Source organism: Artibeus jamaicensis, unplaced genomic scaffold (assembly GCF_021234435.1).
Source record: "Artibeus jamaicensis isolate MK-2021 breed Jamaican fruit bat unplaced genomic scaffold, CSHL_Jam_final contig_685, whole genome shotgun sequence".
Taxonomy (NCBI): domain Eukaryota; kingdom Metazoa; phylum Chordata; class Mammalia; order Chiroptera; family Phyllostomidae; genus Artibeus; species Artibeus jamaicensis.
Genome location: NW_026521924.1, coordinates 16,013,818 through 16,032,400, shown reverse-complemented (window position 1 = coordinate 16,032,400; position 18,583 = coordinate 16,013,818). Strand labels below are relative to the sequence as shown.

General features: G+C 56.0%; 1 protein-coding gene across 3 annotated transcripts in view; it reads left to right on the top strand.

Annotated features, from left to right (window-relative positions):
• Nucleotides 1-18,583, top strand: part of NOL4L (nucleolar protein 4 like) — a 131,002-nt gene that overhangs the window by 45,374 nt on the left and 67,045 nt on the right. For all 3 annotated transcript variants that reach the window (XM_053671186.1, XM_037143216.2, XM_053671185.1), the window contains 2 exons: nt 11,668-11,823; nt 17,885-17,996. In XM_053671186.1, the coding sequence (XP_053527161.1) occupies nt 11,752-11,823; nt 17,885-17,996 (184 nt within the window). In that variant the 5' untranslated portion in view covers nt 11,668-11,751. The remainder of the gene's footprint in view (nt 1-11,667; nt 11,824-17,884; nt 17,997-18,583) is intronic.

Genomic DNA, 18,583 nt, shown 5'->3' with positions numbered 1-18,583 from the left:
GTGAAGAACAGGCCACTTGGGTTACCCATGTCATTTTGACATTATTGAGCACCTCCTGTGTGCCAGAGGACAGGACAAAATGGTCCTGAGTCTTGGTCCTTAAAGTCCAACGGGGGTCCACTGTTTTGCACATGGTGTTCTTCGGGAAGGTAATGGGATGGTGTGGACTTTCGGGACGGGCTATGTGAGGAGGCAGTTTTGCAGCCGGTCACATCCAGAGCAAGTGGCAAGGGCATTCCAGGCAGAGGCAGCAGTGCGTATGGGGCGGGCAGTGAGGCAGAGTGGAGCAGCAGTGTGAGCATGCGGTGGTAGAAGACGAGGTCCTGGGGGCACCCTGAGGACTCATGGGCCTCTTCTCTGAGCCTCAGTTCCTTTATCTGTAAACAAGGGAATGATGACCTGAGCCTCTGGGGGCTCAGGCCAGGGCTCAGGGAGATACTCTATGTAAGATCTTGGTGGCAGCTGGGCACAGGATGCCCCTGGCTAGCTAAGATAGCCTCACTTAGAGGGCACTCTCCATGAGCCAGACAGGGACAGGGGCTCTGTATGTTGTCGCTTATTAACCCTCCCAAGAAACCTGTGGGGTAGGGCCGTTATCCCCATTTCACAGAAGAGGACACTGAGGGAACAGCATGGGTCAGCTGGTTATTTGTTACAATTCCAATCATTCATACTTGAGGCCAGCCCAGCGCCTGACACAGAGCAGACCCTCGAAGAGTATTTGTTGAGTTGGCGCCTACATCTGGAAGGGGGTGCTGGGTGAGCGTGGGGAGCTCGGGTGCAGGTGCCTGTCCTTGTGCATATGTAGGAGTGACTCTGAGACTGGGTGTAACTGTGGGACTCTGGGACTGCCCGATGACCGTGTGGCTGTATGGGACTCTGAGTGCAAGTGACTGTGTCTGACAGTGTCACACACTTGTCTTCTGGAGCCCAATACCAAGGAGCTGCAGGGACTCTCAGACCAACTGTGTGTGTGGCTGTCAGACTGTGTATCACTGTCTACACATGTCTGTCTGGGCCCAAAGGGCGGGATGGCTGGCAGGCCCAGAGGCTGCTGCGGGACAGGACGGGCAGGTTCAGAGGTGAGCAGAGCAGAGTCCCCATCCACCCCCACCCAGCCCCCTGAGGCATGCAGACAAATGGAAAAAACACTCATACCCAGGGCAGGCGGGTGGCTGCCCCACCAGGGACTAACTATTCTGTGCACAGAAAACAAGTTCTTCTGGTATCAGCTCAAGTTTGGCAGGAAGTGGCTTTTGGGTGGCAGGAAGTTGGATTCAGCTCATATCAGCCCTTGCCGAGGGGCAGGAGAGCAGTTATCTGGGGTTAAACAGAGTAACCCAGAAGCAAGGCCCCCACACCCTATATCCGATAGAGCTAAGGACACAGCCCACCTCTCCTGGTCATTTGGGACAGTGGGTGGGGAGGAGGGAGACCTTGTAAAGAAGAGCTGCCATTTATCAAGTGGCTGCTGGGCCCCAGACCCCAGACAGAGCTCATGATCCACCTCCCATTACCCCCATTTAGCAGATGTGCAGACTGAGACACAGAGGCAATGGCTTGCCTGACGTCACCAAGACAAGTGGAGAGAAAGAGAGGAGAGAGACTTTAAGAAATTTACAACTGTCCACAGACAAGAGAAAGACCAGGACAGAGAGCAGAGGAGAGGGGAGATGGGAACAGGATAAAGTAAGTTGAAAGAATGCAGAGAACAATGAGACTGTATCAGTGGAAATACTTCTGGGGTACCACCACTCACCAGGCCCTCAAGTAGAATCACAGCTGACCCGGAGATCCTGAACCCATTTGCCATATGAGGGGACTGAGACCCACAGAGCCTCCATGGCTGAGCCAGGCCTGGAGTCCTGGTCTGATTCTGAAACCCGTGTTCTTTCAGGCCATGCCCCTATGCCCAACTTCCAGGGAAGGGTGCCCTATTCTACCAGCCATTTGCTTGGGTACACTGTTGAGGAATTCACCCAGGTGGCCAGTGGAGAGCCAGGGTTCAAACCTGGCAGGGCGGCCGCAGAATTCACATGTTTAACCCTGTGACGGGGTGTGCACGTACTATGTCAGAGCAGGCAAAGGAAGCCATGGCCTCGCCCTGGGGCTGGAATCCCGAGGGTCCAGCTGCTGACCTGAAGCTCCAAAGTTATGCTCGGTGAGGAAATAAGTCTCCCAGCCCCCAACCCTGGACAGCCTGAACCCCCTACCCAGCCCCCACTAAAGCCCCTGGGGAGAGGGTCACTGGTCCTTCTGTTCTCATCCCAAAAGCAGCACCCAAGCTGTTCCCTGGCTGAGATGCTGATTTGAAGCTCGGTTTGCATGTCGTTTGCACATTACTCAGCGCATGTCAGAAGGTACGAACATCTCCCTCTCAGGGGAGGGCTGCTGGGCCCCCTGCTCTCCTCCAGACAGCAAAAATGCCAGCCGGCTAGACAGGGAGCTGCGCCCTGGCCTCTGACAGCACCCGCCTGCTGCCACCTCCCCCATTCCCTCCTGGAGCCAAATTTAGGCAGCTCTGCTACTGAGAGATGGGGAAAGCGGAGGCAGGAAACCGGTGAGGTTGGAGGCAGCTCAGCCTTGGCCCTTGAAGGGTGGGGCAGCCCCAAGGGTGCCCCTGTCCCCAAAGTCTTTGGCCCAGCTTCCCCCCATTCCTCCTCCCACAGGAATGCGGGCTGGGTTGGAGAACGCTGGGTTCTCAGTTGTAGCCCAGGGTGCTGGCTACTCTGGCCATGAGGGAGGAGGGAGAGATGGAGGGAGGGAGGAGGTCATGGCCAGGGCAGTGGGGAAGGGATCAGATAGCCTCAGCCTCCTCCTGCTCCAGACACTGCTGCCACTAGGGACAGGAGCCTGCTCTGCTTCTCAGGACTTCCTGTCCCTCCTTGTCATGCTCCCCACTCCCCCACCAGAGGCCTGACGGTTGGGTTGGGGGCAGGAGGCACAGCTGGGCCTGCGGGGAGTGCACTCCCCCACAAAAGGCCCTTACCAGGCCATCTCCTCCTTGGGCTAGCCTTAGGCCCTGTGGCCTTAGCCTACCTGGAAAGTGGAGAGCCTGGCCTAGAATGATTTCCAAGTGGCTACCCTCACTAAGAGCAAGAGTTTTGGGGACACCTGGCAGAAACTATGGACACGGCCGTGGCTTAAGGCCTAGTAACTTCTTAGAAATCTAAGATTTCTCAGGTATGACTAAGAAAGGCAGCCCTTCACTGACACTGGGACAGGATGTGGTGGGTCGAATACTGAAAGGAGAAGACCTAGACTACATTCCAGACACCATGAGCCCAAGGTGAAGCAATTAGTGCCCAGTAGCTGGGAGCATGGATCTGATTGCCTGGGTTTGACCAGCCCTGTCTCTCTGTTCTTCTTGACTGTGGGCGAGTTGCTTCGGCTTTCTGTGCCTCAGTCTTCTCAGCTGTAAAATGGGGGTAACAAACCTCTCAGGACTACTGGGAAAGTGAAATGAGGCAGTGTATCCTTGGCGCACATGAAGTGCATGACCACGCCAGCCACGGTGTCATGGGTGTGAGTGTTTTGTCTCTCTGCCGGTAGAGAGGCTCCCCGGAGCTAGAACGGATGCGGACGCGATGGGGAGGCCCTGTAGCTTGGCGATTAAATGGTCTTCGGGATGGGGGTTCAAGGCTTCATGACCCTGGGCACATGGCCACACCCCGCGGCGCCTTGGGCGGGGAACAGCAAAGGAGCCTACCGCAGAGGGTCTGTGAGGATTACACAGACCAGGCTTTGGCACAGCGCCTGACATAAAGCGGGCGCTCCCTGAAGGAGAGCCGGCCAGATCGAGTGGTACCGCCCCGCACAAAGGACAGGTGGGCAGCGTCCCGGGGGTGGCGGGGCGGGAGCAAGGCAGGTGCGCCGGGAATAGGGGAGGCGGGTCTGAGAGGGGGAGCGCGAGGGCGGGCGGGCGCGCGCGCAGCAGGTGCGTGAGGAGTGGGCGGAGCCCCGCGCGGGCGGGGTCTCCAGGTGAGCGGGCGCGCGCCCGGAGGCCGGTGACCAGGGGAGGCGCGCCGCCCGCCCACCGCGGGAAAGCGCCCCTGTATCTTTAACGCCCTCCTCTTCGCTTCCCCTCCACCCCTTTTGTGCGCCCCCCCCCCCCAGGCCAGGCTGCAGCCGAGGAGCCGTCCCCCCTGCACTGACAGCTGGTATCTAATTACTGTGTGAGAATGGAAAGTCAGGCTGTCCCAGCTCGGGGGAGAGGGGATTAACGTCTCCTGCAGAATACACTTCCTCTGGTGGGTTGCCATGGTTACTCTCATTACCTGCCTGCCCGCGAGGAGCCCGCGCGAGCCGCTCCAGCAGGCCCTCCGAACCCTGCCCCGCGCGCGCGCGCGCGCGCCCAGCCACCCCTCCCCGACCAGGCGCACGCGCGTGCGCCGTGGGGAGAGCGCGAGCCGCCTCACCCGCGCCCGGCGCCGGGCGCCCCGCCCCCGGCCCCCGGCCCCCGGCCCCCGCCCAGGCAGCTGTCAGAGGCGCGCGCGGCCGGGTCGGCCCCAGCGAGCGCTGTCAACAGTCATTAGAGCGCGGGCCGCTCCCCTCCCCTTCCAGCCCCTCCACTACCCCCGCCCTGGAGTCCGGGGTGGGGCCCGCACCTGGGGCCCCTGCTCGTTAGCGCTCCCGGGCCGCCCGCCGCGGCCCCGGAGGGACCCGCCCACGGGGCCTGCTTGGCTCAGGGCCGCCTCCTTCCGCCTAGACCGACCCCCCTCCCTTCAGCGACCCCATTACCTGTCCTTGGCAGCAGCGCCCAAAGGAGGCGAGTCCCCAGAGTCCTGGAGGGCGCCCCTGCGGAGTAGTGGTGACAGCGGTCATTTATAGGTGTCCCGCCCAGGGCGGGCGCTGTTTATGTATCATTTGGGTTCCTACTGTCGTCCCGTGAGGTGGTGAAAGCCACTGGGCGTATTTTGTCACATCCACACAGGAGGAAAGTGAGGCTCAGGCAGGCCAGCCCTTGCCCAGGGTCAGGGCTGAATTGTCCTTAGGGTTGGGACTTCACCCCTAGAGTACCTCCTTCCTCCTGACACCCCTGGACTAGAATCCCAGCAGCCAGGCCCTGACCTTGGCCTGCCTGAGAGTGACATTAGCTGCTCCTTCCCTCCATTTCTTGACCCTGGCTCCTCTCCTGCTATTGACCCACTGAACCCTTCCCTCCTCACCTTCTCCAGACATCTCAGAGTTAGCAAAACCAAAAAAGGAAAAAAATATTCAGAGCTGCTTGAAGGATATGGCATCTGTCAAAGGTAGTGCTGTTATTTGGGGGCTGATCCCAGCTACCTGTCTCTGTGTCCCTGACTGTATATTTGGGTCCCTGGTGTGATTGGAAAGAAGACGAAGATTCAGCCAAGCAGAAAGGAGGTCTTGGAATATGCGAGGCCTGTTCCAGATGGCAGGTGCGACGCGGTGGCGGCTCCACACTAACAGTTGGAGGTGGTGCTTGGGGCGGAGAAGAGGCAGGTGCTCCATCGAGCCCTCCACACCTTGTTTATGTACTTATTTGGTTATGGAGGGTGTTGTCCTGGGGGGGTCTCGTCCCTCTGCCCCATACAGACCTACAGAGTTCAGTGCAACTACAGGTCCTAAAATTCTGGTGTGCACCTTCATTTTGGAGAGATTTCTTTGGTTTCCAGTCAAAAGTAGGTAGTATTCATGAGCGACAGAAATGTAAATACTGTCTTTGTCCCGTTTAAGCAGTGCCCATTTCTCAATGACCTGATCGCCCTTTGCAGATGATGACTGGCTTCTGTTGGGGATTATAAGGAGAGAATTCTGGAGATTTGGGGGAGGGTCTTCATTCTGATTTCTATTCTTTTTGTTCTCTCCATTCTGTGTCAATTTGAAATTTCTCTCCACCTCTCTCCTTTCCATCTGAGGACCCTTTGCAGGAGGCTGGCTCCTGCCCTCCAATGTCCTTTCAGTCCTGCCAGGAGTTGGAATGGGACTTGATAGCAGCCCCCCAAAACTGCTACCCAGCCTTCCAAAATGCTGGTTGGTCCTGCCTGATTTTATTACAATGTGGTTTGAGGGACAGGGACAGAAGTTAGGAGGAGCATGCAGTTCATGTTTGCAGTAGCCTCTGCCCATGAGCTCAGCCACTTAGTCCGCTGGCCCAGACAGGACGGAGTGGCGTCCCCACAATGGGTATCCCCATTGGCCTGTGCAGTCCGCCCCCTGAGGTCCTGGGCTCCTACACAAGTGGTTGTCAGAGGTGTGTTTCCACTGGGATGGGTTGTGCTGACTCACCTTCCCCTCTGATGACAATGCCGTTGATTGTTATGCTGGGTCTGAAATGCACCAAAAGGGCACATCCTAAGGACTTTCTCTGTGGTTTGTCCCTCTACTGTAGGAACCCCATCGAGAAATGTCCCCACTGTGTAGCCACACCCTTTCAACCATAGCTTCTTCACTGCTGGAAGGCACACGCCGCTCGTATAGTGATGCATGAAATGGCATGCTGGTGGCCCGAAACGGGAGCCCACCTTCATGAGTATATAACTATCTGTAGGTGGCTTCAGAATTCCAGTGGAAATGACAGGACTGCAACCCATTAGCATTTGGACCTCACCTGCCATAAAGGGCAGGGGTCCCTTTAACCAGCTTCCTGGGAGACCGACAAGATGCAGTCAGACCTAGGAGCTCACCGCAGGGATGACTCCTGACAACGGCTCCTGAGGCCACACTGGCACAGGCCTAGTGGCCTGGTAAGACACGCTGTCTGCCTTGTAGGTCTGCAGCCCTGGGTGTAGCAGCCTTCCTTGTGCTGAGCATTCAGATCATTGGAGGAGAGTGAGGGAGCCAGAAGAGGTCTATCAAAGGATGACCTGCTTAAGTATTAATTAACGGTGCCAGGGAGGACCTGAAGATCTGATGCCAGGATGCTGGGCACTCCTGCCCTTTCTATTCATAATCCACATTAAGTTTCTGGGCAGGTATTTTGAGTTTCTGCTAATGTTTCCCAATAAGATTCTTTTGTTCTCACCATTAGGAAAATTGGCCTTCATTGGAGAAGAAAATGTTAATATGTTAGGCCTAGAAGCACAGAACCTGTCTGTAGTTCATGAGTCAATGCCAGTTCCCCAGTAGTTACCTTCCTGTCTTCAATCATGGACATTTCACCCAGCAGTTCTCCAACTCTGCTGTGCATCACCATTATTTGATGCATTTTAAAACCCCCGTATTTGATAGGCCTTGGTTGGGGCCTGAGAATTGGCATTTCTAACAAGTTCCCAGATGGTGCCGATGCCGATGCTGATGCTGGTGACCCAGGGACCACATGTTGAGGACCACTGTTGCAAATACTCTGAAATGTCAGTAGTGTTTAAGTAGACATTTGGTGATTTCTTCAATGACTTGTAACCTGGCCTTCAGTTTAGAACCCAAATGGGCTGGATTTAAGAAAGATGATGTTGTCCAAGAAAGTTAGTGGCTCCATACTTTTAAAAAAATGATTGCCATGTTTAAGTTTTGTTGCCCTGCGTCTGGCTGGCTGTTTGGAGTTAGCTGGTTCCAAAGGATGGAGTGTGTTACCATGGTGATGTCCTTCCCCATTTAGGAAGGCCCCAGAGGTCTGTCCTCCGCAACTGACCGGGCGTTTTTTCATGGCTTTTCCCCAGGGGGTGCTGCAGGGTTCCACGCCATCACTCCTGGTGGTTGTTTCCAGGAAGCTGGGGACAGTCAGGAGGCTCCAGGCCCCCTCTTTATCCAACCTGTAAATGAAGCGCGCTTCCTTTGTCAATCCAAGGCCCAGTGTGCTGAGGACAGTGGATTAGATTAAGCTCATTCGGGCACAAAGCAGAAGTGGCTGGCAGGAGCATCCCAAGGCTGTGAGGAAGGTGCTTTCTGCTCCCTTAATTAGCAGCTCTGGCCTTGGAGAGCTGTGTCTGGTTTCTCAGCTCGGTAAGGCATGCCTCTCCTAAAGCATTTAGCATGAAGGTTATTACCTCTATGGATGCAGGGCATGGCAGAGACGTCTGTGGCATGTGACTGCCATGGGATTTCTTTGTTCTCCTGCCAGGGTTCTCCTTGAAGGCCACACAGATATCCTGGTGTTCTTCCCTTAGGGTATAGCACACATGGTGACCAGGTGGCCACAGCTCAGCAGAGGACAGTTCAAGGTGTGGCTCTGCATACCTGGTGTGGGGTTGAGCTCTGGCTGCTACAGGCCCTCTCCTTTCCTGTGTACATCTCGGCGGTTGGGATAGGCCAGTCACGGGACCTGGGTTTGAACATCTGGGGACATCACAATCAGTTGTTACACAGGGGACTACTACGAATGCCCCCCTGAAGTATTTCTCTGGGATAACTTTACAGTCCCACTGGACTAGGTGCAAAGCTGTTTGTTACCTGAGTCCGCTCAAGAATGGAGGTGGGAAGCTGGGACGGACACAGGACAGGCAACTGGGCCTGTCCCACTGTTTAATCTGGTTTGGTCAGTCACACCTTGACCTTAGGAAAGCTCATCCTAAGTTTGTGTGACAGCCTTAGTATGTAATTTAGGACTTGCAGAAGACTCTGCGTCTCCTTTTGGGGTGGGCGTTACCTCGGGGGACATGTTCTGCAGCCTGAATAGAGGGCCAGAGATAAAAGCAGATTCCTAAACATAAAATGTTCAAACTCAATGGGTCTGAAGAGAAAAGACAGGCATTTACAAGCTTACATGGGACAAATGCCTGATGTACGTTCTTACATGATCTTTGGAACATCCAGCTAGGACATCTTAGGGCCCTTCCACAGGAAAGGAAACTGAGTTTCAGGAGGTCGAGAGGTGAGCTGCCCCAGGTCTCCCAGCTGATTGGGGAGCAGTTTCTATTTCACCGGAGACACTGTGTTTCACCAGATTTTCTCTCTCCGTTCCCACCAAATTGTATCCATCTTTCCCAGAAGTGTCTGTGGCCTGAAACAATTTTAAGAGCAGACAGGGCTATTTACTTTTAAGCAGCTAAATCCATCATTATGACTCTGGATTCAGCTTATTGAAATATGGTGGAACGACCCACTATACTCTGTCTTTTTAAAAAGATTTTATTTATTTATTTTTAGAGATGGGGAAGTGAGGGAGGAAGAAAGGGAGAGAAACATCAACGTGTGGTTGCCTCTCATGCGCCCCCTACTGGGGACCTGGCCCACAACCCAGGTGTGTGCCCTGACTGGGAATCCAACAGTGACCTTTTGGTTCACAGGTCGGCACTCAGTCCACTGAGCCACACCAGCCAGGGCTACTTTTTTAATATACATTTTTAAAATCAAGCTTTCACAGACATACAGAAAAGTACACAGATAAGTGTTCAGATTAATGGCTTTTTGTACTGAACACACCTACATCACCACCCCCAGATCAAGAAATGGAAACCCACTTATAGTTTCATTCTTAAGGTTCTTGTGTGTGTTTTTGCCAGTATGAACCTCCGGTTAGAAGTCTCTTATTACCGACCTGTCCTAATAGTTGTCTCATCCAACTCTGTCGCAGCAATATTTGAGGGTCCCTCAGTTGATGGGTAGTTAGAAGTCTGCCGATGAATGAGTTAGACACTGATAAGCCCTGTTTTCAGGTGGTCCAGCACGTCAGAGGGGGCCTTCAGATACCCCCAAGGAAGAGGGAGCAATAACTCCTGAGGGTGTAAGAGCAGGAGAGTCAGGGAGTCGTACAGCTCATCCCCTGAGTGGGGCTCAGGGAGGCCGGAGAAGCCGCCCACAGCCTCCCAGTAAGGAAGCAGCTGCACACTCACACCAGTGACGTGCTGCTACCTGAGAAGTCCCCATTGAGATGGATCCTCACCAGGGAGGAGGCCATTGGCAAGACGGCCTGCACAGGGCCTGTGAGGTCACCGCCCATGGCCACCACTCACAAATGCTGCCACCAGCTCTAGGGTGTGGGGCCCTATACCCCAGATGCCCTTCCTCACCCATTTGCTCTCAAGTGGGTCCCTGGCAAAGAGACAACCCTGTTCGGCCGTCAGGGCCTGCTGGGAAAGCTGCTGGGTAAAAGTAAACCCTGTCTGCGGCCAGACGGTGGTGTGAGCGAGGATCCCACTCCGCCCAGTCTCTGTTCGCCTCAGCCGAGGCACTGAGCCAGCTGTGCCACTTACCAAACCAGTCGCCACACCCCAGGCACGTTCTGACCCTAACAATCTGCCAGGCTTGTGACATTCAGCCCTATCGTCGCTAGGAGAGCCTTGGTAAATGGTGTAACACTTCTTAATGACAGTGTTTGTCCAGCAGCTCCTATGGGCTGGATCGGCGCTAAGTGCCACACACGTATCTCCTTTATTCCCCTTCGTAGCTCCTGGGAAAGGTGCCTCTGTTACCCCCATTCTCCAGATAAAGGGTCTGAGGCTCACAGAAGCAAAAGAGCTGCTCGGGTCACACCACCACTTAAATGTGGGGGCCACATTCAAAGTAGGGGAGAGTGTGTCTAAGCTACACCGCCTGGCTGCTGATTATGACCCGTCAGTCATTCAGTAGGTACATATTGAGTCTGCAGTGTGTCAGGCATTGTTCGGGTGCTGGGGAGACGGCTCTGAGCTAACAGGTGAAGCCCGAGCCCTCACAGAGCTGGCCATTCTTGACCAGATTCCTTTGAGGAAGAATTATCTTAAAAATTTGTATTTCAGGAACTTTTAGAGAAAAGCCTTTTTCTTAAATTCCGCCCCTAGCTTCCTCTTCATCTTCGAAGGCCCCCAAAGCCCTCCAAGTCCCCCCTTAGGGAGATGATAGCTGAGAGCCAGGCGTACCTGAGCCTCTGTGTAGCCCTTGCCCTGTGAAGAAGGAACTCACTTAGCAGTCCGGTCCCTTAAGGACCCTGCCCCGTTCTCGCATCTCCCCCAGCCTTGCATCCTCCCAGCCTCACGCCCTGCAGTCTCTCCCTGTCTCCGTGCCAGCCCTACCAGTCAGGGAGGGCAGGTGTGGGCCCAGCAGCTCCCGTGCTGAAGGACCCAATCTCAGTCCTGGCACACCTTGTCGGGGCCAGCTGACAGCACTCATGCCAGCCTGACAAGTGGGGGGGACGGGCATACAGGCATCCCGCTCCCTTGGCCCTGCCACCCCCACGTGGCCTTGTGGCTGGTATTCTCGACATCACACACAAAGAGCCCGGGTGCTGCTGCTGGCACTCAGCTGCTGGAGTGGGGAGGGCCGGCCGTGGTGAAAAGCTTTTCTGAAAGGCCAGGGTGGAGGCAGGAGTCACCCAGGTGATCCAAGCCGGTCCCCGGGGACCCCAGCCCAGGACCACAGTGAAAGGTTACTGCTAATTGGTGAGCTCCTGATGGGGCCGCATCTATTTAGCACTCCCCCCTCCCCAGAGACTTCCAGGATGGTCTTGGCACAGCGTGTGATTTGAGAGCTCCCGCCTGAGTCTGGCACAATCTGTCTGAAATTGTGAGCGTGGAGCCTCCTGGTTTTTTAATTTGTATTTGTGTTGTTGTCGTTCCTGCCCATTGTTTCCAGTAGGTTTAGTAGCAGCAGCCACCCTGACTCTGGTACCTCCCTGGGGCCCCTCTCAGTGGGCTCCTTCTCCCCAGCCCCTCCCCCCACCTACCATCAGAGACCTTGCAGGAGTCAGGGGACAGCGCTGTCCTGCCCCGACCCACCTCTCGGCCTCAGGGCCCAGCTCTCACCCCGCCATCATCCCTGACACTAACACAGCTTTCCACCCTGTCACAGGGGGCAGATGGCCTGTCGGAGCCGGAGGGCATCTCTCTGAAGCGGGTCGCTGTGGTGGAAGATTTCTTTGACATCATCTACTCGATGCATGTGGAGAGCTCAGCGGAGCCAGGCAAAGCCCCCAAGCACGCTGGGCAGAAGAAAACCTACCGAGCGGTGAGATTTCTGTCCCTTTGCCTCTGCTGGCAGCCCCAGGCCTTGGCAGGAGGCCATGGGCTCCGCACATGTTGGGCGGGGGCGGGGCAGGGAGCTGAGGCGTGATGAAACGGCCTTTGGGGACCCAGGGGGGCACAGGGCAAGGGCATGGCAGCCAGAGAGGGCCCACAGGGCCTGGGGGCGGGTTCTGTGGTCTGCGCACAAAGGAGAAGCAGGTTGAAGGGGGGGGGCAGGAGGGAAGCCCTTCTCTCCCGGTTTCTGCTTCACTCACTTCCTCCCCAGCCCCTGCAGCTTGCACTGGGGCCGTGGGGGGTGGGGGGTGGGAGGCGGCTAGATTATAGTAATCGCAAGGGCAAACGCTTCCATGGCATTTGCTGTGTGCCAGGCCTGTCCTGAATGCTTTCTGTGTGTGAGTTTTTTGATCCCCTGCCGCCCTATGAAGGCAGAACTGGGAGTTCCCCAGGGGAAGTCTGAGGACCTGGTTCCCAGCCTCAAGGAAACCAGTTTGATTTAGGGTGGGGAGTTCTGAGAACAAAACCAACACACAAAAAATGAAAAGTCTCTAAGAGGAGCTTTGAGGGAACCAGAACCTGGGTACCTGGGCGTTCAGCAGAGGCACCTTCAGATACTGCACTAAGCCAGGGGTCTTCATGCAGAACGGGGCATGTAAGCCAGCATTCTGAGCTTTGGGGAGGCAGCGGGTGCAGAGGTGGCCAGGTTGTTAGCACCAGGAGACCTCATACCTGGGGCGGTAGAGAGGACGGTGGCCGGAGCCTGCGGGGTCTGACTGCGTTCTGGTCCCATTGCCCCTTTGACTCCCCCCCCCCCCCCCACAGCCCATGCACAGTGTTGAATCGTCTGTCTGGCACCTACCACTAAGCCAGGACAGCCAAGCACTTTGTGCTCCTGTGAGCCAGACTGCCATCCTGTGACAGACACTGGTCCCGTTTCACAGTTAAGGAAACTGAGACCCAGAGCGTCGAGAGTCTTGTCTAAGGTCACACAGCACCTGAGTGGCAGTGAGCCAGTGTCCTCGTGCCCCCTGTGTGTTGACTTTTCCTTTGCTTTCCTGGAGGACCTTTCTCTCTGTGGCCGGGCTTCCCCACCCCAAATTCCTTGTTCACATAGCCCAGGGCTGCAGTGGAGGTGGCCTGTATAAGCCTGTAGTTTCTACATATGGCCTGATTTTTTAACAAAAATCTAACAGTTTGACGTGTCCTCGTTCTCAGAAGATGGCCTTTGCCCTAAATGTGTCTTAAGGGACCCTTGTGCCAGGGAGGCGAGGGGTCAGCTGAGGGAAGCAGATGATGAGACCACCTGGCCTACCCCTCCTGCTTCTGAGTACACTCGGGAAACGACGAGTGTGAAGGGAGCTCTGAGGGTATTTCCGCCAGTGGGACTTGGGTGAAGGAGGCCGCCCAGGCCGGGCCAGTGTCGATGAGACCCAGCACGTCTGCTCCGCGCCAAGTCTGCCAGTGCCGGACAGGTAGCACGCGCCAGGCTGAGCTCCGCGCTTCCCAAGCGCCAGCTCTCTGGGCCTTTGCACGTATGAAGGTTGTATGTATGAGGCAGGAGCTGGTATCCCCATTTTCTATAAAAGGAAAATGGAACTCAGAGAGATGTATAATATGCCTGAGGTCAGCCAGCTGACATGCAGAGCCAGGCAGCTGGCCCCAGAGCCTGCACCCTGACCACGACATTGCCTGCCTTTCTGCACACCCCTGTGGCCAGCCAGTCAGGCCAATGGCTTGCTCTGTTGTCCAGGTAGATGGGCCTGAGCCAGCCAGACCATGTGATCTTCCTGGTCCCCTTGGCGCCCAGTACCAAGCCTCACCTGCAGGCACTCTCTGGGTATTTATGAAGGCCCGGGGCTGTGGCCTCCATGCTGTGAAGAGGGCAGAGCCAGTCTGGTCCTGGCAGCATTTTGCGTCCCTGGGCCAAGTGGACATCTAGCCCTTTGCTCTGCATTTCCTGGCTTCTTGTCCATATGCCCGCCGCGTGCCCCACTTCCCGCTGCCCAGCCTGGAGCTGGCACATGATTGGCGGTGAGCCAGCTGGGCTGCGCACAGGGCTGGAATTTCAGCAGCAGGGCCAGAGCTGAGTGGAGCAGGCCAGGGCCCTCCCGCCGTGGGTGTGAGGCCAAGGGGGCCGCCGCACCTCCCTCCTCGCCTGTGTGCCTCCTCTCCCTTCCCCCTTTCTCCATCTGTCACCCTTCTCCATGCCACCCTTGTTCTTTCTGGGGTGTGGTACCTGGATGTTTTCGTCTCCCTCTTTACATCTGCTGCCGTGTCTTCAGTCCAAGCCTGGCGCTTTAGCCTCGCTGGTAGACGTGCCCTACCTCATCCGGGCCTGTGGAGTGGGGGCTCCTGAGGAAACTGTGCCAACCGCTGCAGGAGGGCCCAGCCAGGCACCGCAGGGTTTGCGTCGGCTTGGCTGAGCGGCTTAGGGACCTGCCTCTCTGTGTTTGGCCAGACCCGAATCCTGGGACTGCCTCCTCACCTCCAGGGCACCTGGGGCTTTCTGCTCCTTACCAGCCAGGGTGCCTGCAGGAAGCAGGGGACTGGACAGGAGATGGGTGAGCTTGCCCAGGGCATTAAAGGAGGCACATTCTTCAATGGGAAAAAAGAACTTTCTAGCATCTGCCGCTCTTCAGCAGTGGATCAGGATCAGGTAGCGAGCTTTCTGAAGCTGGAGATATGTGAGCAAAGGGCAGATGGCCATTTACAGTGGCTAATGCAAGGGGAGTCCCACCTCGGATAGGGAACCTCTGCCTTACTTTTTGCCTCTTTTGCAGGGTGACGTGGGGGCCAGAGGGTTCCAGGAGGGCTTGCCAATGCCAGGGTCTGGGAAGGGTTCTGAGTGGTTCTGCAAAGTTCCCAGAACCTACACTGAGGACAGGTCCTTTTTCAAGGGGATTTTCTGGTGTCTGCACCCATCGGAGTCAGAGGGAGCCATTTGCTCCCTCCCTCACTCCCAGGGTGCTATAGACGAGATCGGGTTCCGGAGTCCGGATCTAGATGCCCAGACCACTTTGGAGTTGGGGCCAGATGTGGTCAGTAGCTACTCCAGGCCCACCACGTGCTAATCCACCCACAGGGCAGAAGGAGGATCTTGTAAAGTGGTGTAAATCCCCCCGATTGGCCTCATCTGTCTTTGTCGGCCTCTGAGTTGGGGAGCGAAATGGAGCCTCACAAGTCAGCGACTCTGCAAATAGCTTCTGTTCTTCCTGCCAGCAAAATCTCTCCCTGTTTGTACCAGTAGGAAAAACACGAAAGGTGAATTCCCAGATGAGTCCCAGGGCCCAGGCAGGAGGCTGCCCAGGGCGGCGGAGGGGAGCTGGGCGCAGAGGGGAGCTGGAGCTTCCCCACTGTAAACACGGTGGCTCTGTCTTTATCTGTTTCGTGTTTGGGCTTCAGCATAGGAGTCTATTTCCAGAACAGTGCTTGTAGCTCTGAAACTATCAGAAAACCACCATCCCACTGACTAGAGCATCAGCCGGAATTGTCCTCATTTCAACTCAACCTGTGGTCCCGTGGCCTTGTGCACTGTACGGTCCAGTGGAAGTTCCACCTCTCACGTGGAGAGGCCAGGAGGGTAAACCAAAAGATGCCCGCAAAAGGTTGCAAGCCCAGTGGGGGAGGCCTCCCCTCCGTGCGTGTCCCTGTGGCAGTGCAGCACTGGCGGATGCCCCACGGAGCTCTCAGCAAGGCTGCAGACATTGCAGGGCACAGCTTCCCTCCCTGGTCTTTATACAGCTCTCAGGACTTCTAACCGATCTGCCTTTGGTCCACCCTTCCCATCTTGCTGTAGAACTCGCTGGGCCACAGGGCATGGGCCCGGCACTCCCCCCAGTGTGGTACTCTAGCCAGCCTGTGCGAGGCCAGGAGACTGGGGCCACGGTTTGGGCCCTGGTCAGAGCCCTCCCTGAGAACAATTCCTGTACCCTCAGTGGGCCAGTGGGCAGCCCTCCGCTGAACGGCCAGGCCGGGAAGACCCTCCCTGAGCCCTATAAAAATGGTTTCTCTCTCCAGTGGCAGGTGAGCTCCATGTACAGAAGTAAGGCTATCCCTATGGTGTGAATCTCCCTTCCTTTTCCCAGTGGACAGTGACCCCCTCCCCAAGTCCTCTGCTTAGCAGTTCCGAGGCCTGACCAGGAATGCCATGCCTCTCGGTACCTGTGAGGTCATCTGTTGGCCCCAGTTAGCCATAGTCCTTCCTTTGACCAGCAGACACGCTCTCCCTTGCCCGTTTACTCCTACAGCCATTAGCCCTTCCCCAAGGCCCATCCCTCCCCACCCTGCAGGCCCCCGAGGGTGTTCTTCCCCTCTGTCTTCCAGGAAGCTCTGGGCTGGGATGAAGAATGCATGTGGGTGGCAGGAAAGCCCTCACCCCTCAGCCCTTACGGCCCAGGAGGACTGGTACATCACTGCCCATCACCTTCCCACCACCCACCGGTTCTAAGCAGGGCCCAGGGTTTTACCCTCGTCCTTGACCTCCAAAGGAAGGCAGGGAATTTGGAAGGGAGATAACTCATCAAGGAGCCTGCCTGTTCCGCAGAGGACCACATCAGCTGAGAAGTAACAACTGTGTCACCAAAATTAACCGCGACTGCAGCGGGCCACCAGGCAGGAGTGGCCCCTGGAGCTCCACAGGCCCGTTGAGCTGGGAGTGCAGCTTGAGCTGGTCCTCTGGGGGCCTGCGGTGCCCCAAGCCTCCCATATCCCCACTCCAACCCCACTCACTCCCCCCTACCCTACCCAGCCCCCTGGCCACCACGGAGGTGGAGCACAGCGCCTGTGCATCCCTGAGGAGCCACTGGGCCAACTTTCCCAGCTGGGCTGCGGCGAGGACCGTGGAATGCTGGAGTGATGCTGCCCCTTAGTGGAGAGGAGTGGGAGGGCCCGGGCTCTGGGAAAGGTGCAAAAACCAGCTGCTGGACAGCTATTGGCCTCAGCCAGGGATCCCGGGCCTAAGGAGTCCCTCTGGGCCCTTCAGGCAGAAAAACCAGGGCCAGTGGGTTCCTCAAAAGTCAGACCAAGCCCTGGATGGTGTAGCTCAGTGGATGGAGCTCGAGCCTGCGAACCAGAGGATCGCAGTTGGATTCCCAGTCAGGGCACATGCCTGGGTTGCAGGCCAGTTCCCGGCAGGGGACACATGAGAGGCAACCATACATTGATGTTTCTTTCCCTCTCTCCTTTCCTTCCCCTCTAAAGATAAATAAATAAAATTTTTTTAAAAAAGTCAGAGCAAGAGGAAAGGGCTGGGCTTCAGGACCCATTGCCCACCTGTCCCCTCCCTCCCCCAGCCTCTTTCTTGTGTTCCCTGCCATGCCCCCTTTCTCTTCTCCCTAGCTAGGGGAGGCCCTCTGGAAGCAGGTATAGGGCGGTGTGACCTGGAACATGGGCTCTAGTCTGGCACGGCCTCTAAAGAGCTGTGTGACCTTGGGCAAACACGTTCACCTCTCTGGGCCAGGTTAGGACCTAACCTGGAACACGGGGGTCCTGAGGGCCTGTCCAATTTGAAAAATCTGATCCCTTGGCATCAGCCTTTCACAGCTCTTCCTAAAAAGGTTCTTTATCTGTGAATTATTGCAGGAAACAGTTCCTAGAGCCTTTAGTTCTGTCTCTAGACCCAGAGCCTGTGGATAGATAAGCGGGTCTCAGTTTATCCATCTCTAGGAGGGAAAACTGTTTCATCCTTCCATAGAGCAATATTTATTAAGCTCGTTTTTCAGTAACAACAAGAAAATGTTCTGAGAGGAATATTATTTATTAGAATATAGGTTAAAAACTAATGTTTAAATGCTTTGTTTTTTTAATTTTTAAGCTCCTTTAATCAAATTTTTAAAACAAATGGCTTTCTACAAAAGTATTGACTCATCTCCATGGCCAAGAATTGAAGACACCTGCCCCTTGCTTCTCAAATTCCTGCCCATCCTAGCAAAGGCCAAGTGCCTGCCACCAAAGCGCAGCCCACCCCTCCCCCCCTGCCCCGTGACCCACTGACTAAGCCGCCCCTCCCCCAGGGAGCTGTATGACAAGCACCCTCCTCTCCCCCTCAGATTGCGGAGACCTACGCCTTCCTTCCACGAGAGGCTGTGACCCGGTTCCTGATGAGCTGCACCGAGTGTCAGAAGAGGATGCACTTTAACTCCAACGGCCTGGAGCCCAAAGGTAGGGGGAAGGTGGGCGCACTGGAGGCTCGCATGCGGGGGGGAGTGGGGAGCTGTGCAGAGGGAGGCTCTCCCAGCAGAAAGACCTACCCTTTGCAGGCACAGGCAGAGAAGCGCATGCCCAGCTATTGTCCCGATTCCCAGAGGCCAGTGTGGGTCCATGGGGCTGTCCAGAGAGCCTCATTTTGTCTTGTTTTTAAACCAACAGCACATTCCTACTTCACTCCAAGGCCCAGGCCACATCCTGTTCTCCCACCGAGGTTCTGGAGAGAAGCGTCCACCTCGCCCCATTCCCTAAGCTCTATAGTTCTTGCCACCCAGGTCTTGCCCTCAGTGGAGTTCCCATGGGTTTGGTCTTGCTGAGCCCTAACGTGGCTCTCATATGCCAGGAGCACAGCCCTCAAAGCGTCAAAGCACACACCCCCCTACTCTGTAGCCACATACCTGCCAGTAGTGGGTCCTCCCTAAGGGTCTGTCCCTCTCTGTGCACAAATTGGAAATCTGGACGGTGGGGCGTGAGGATGTAAAATGCCAAAAGCACTTGTGACCGGCCAAAGTTGGTCCCTTGGACTGACTCTCCATGCTCTC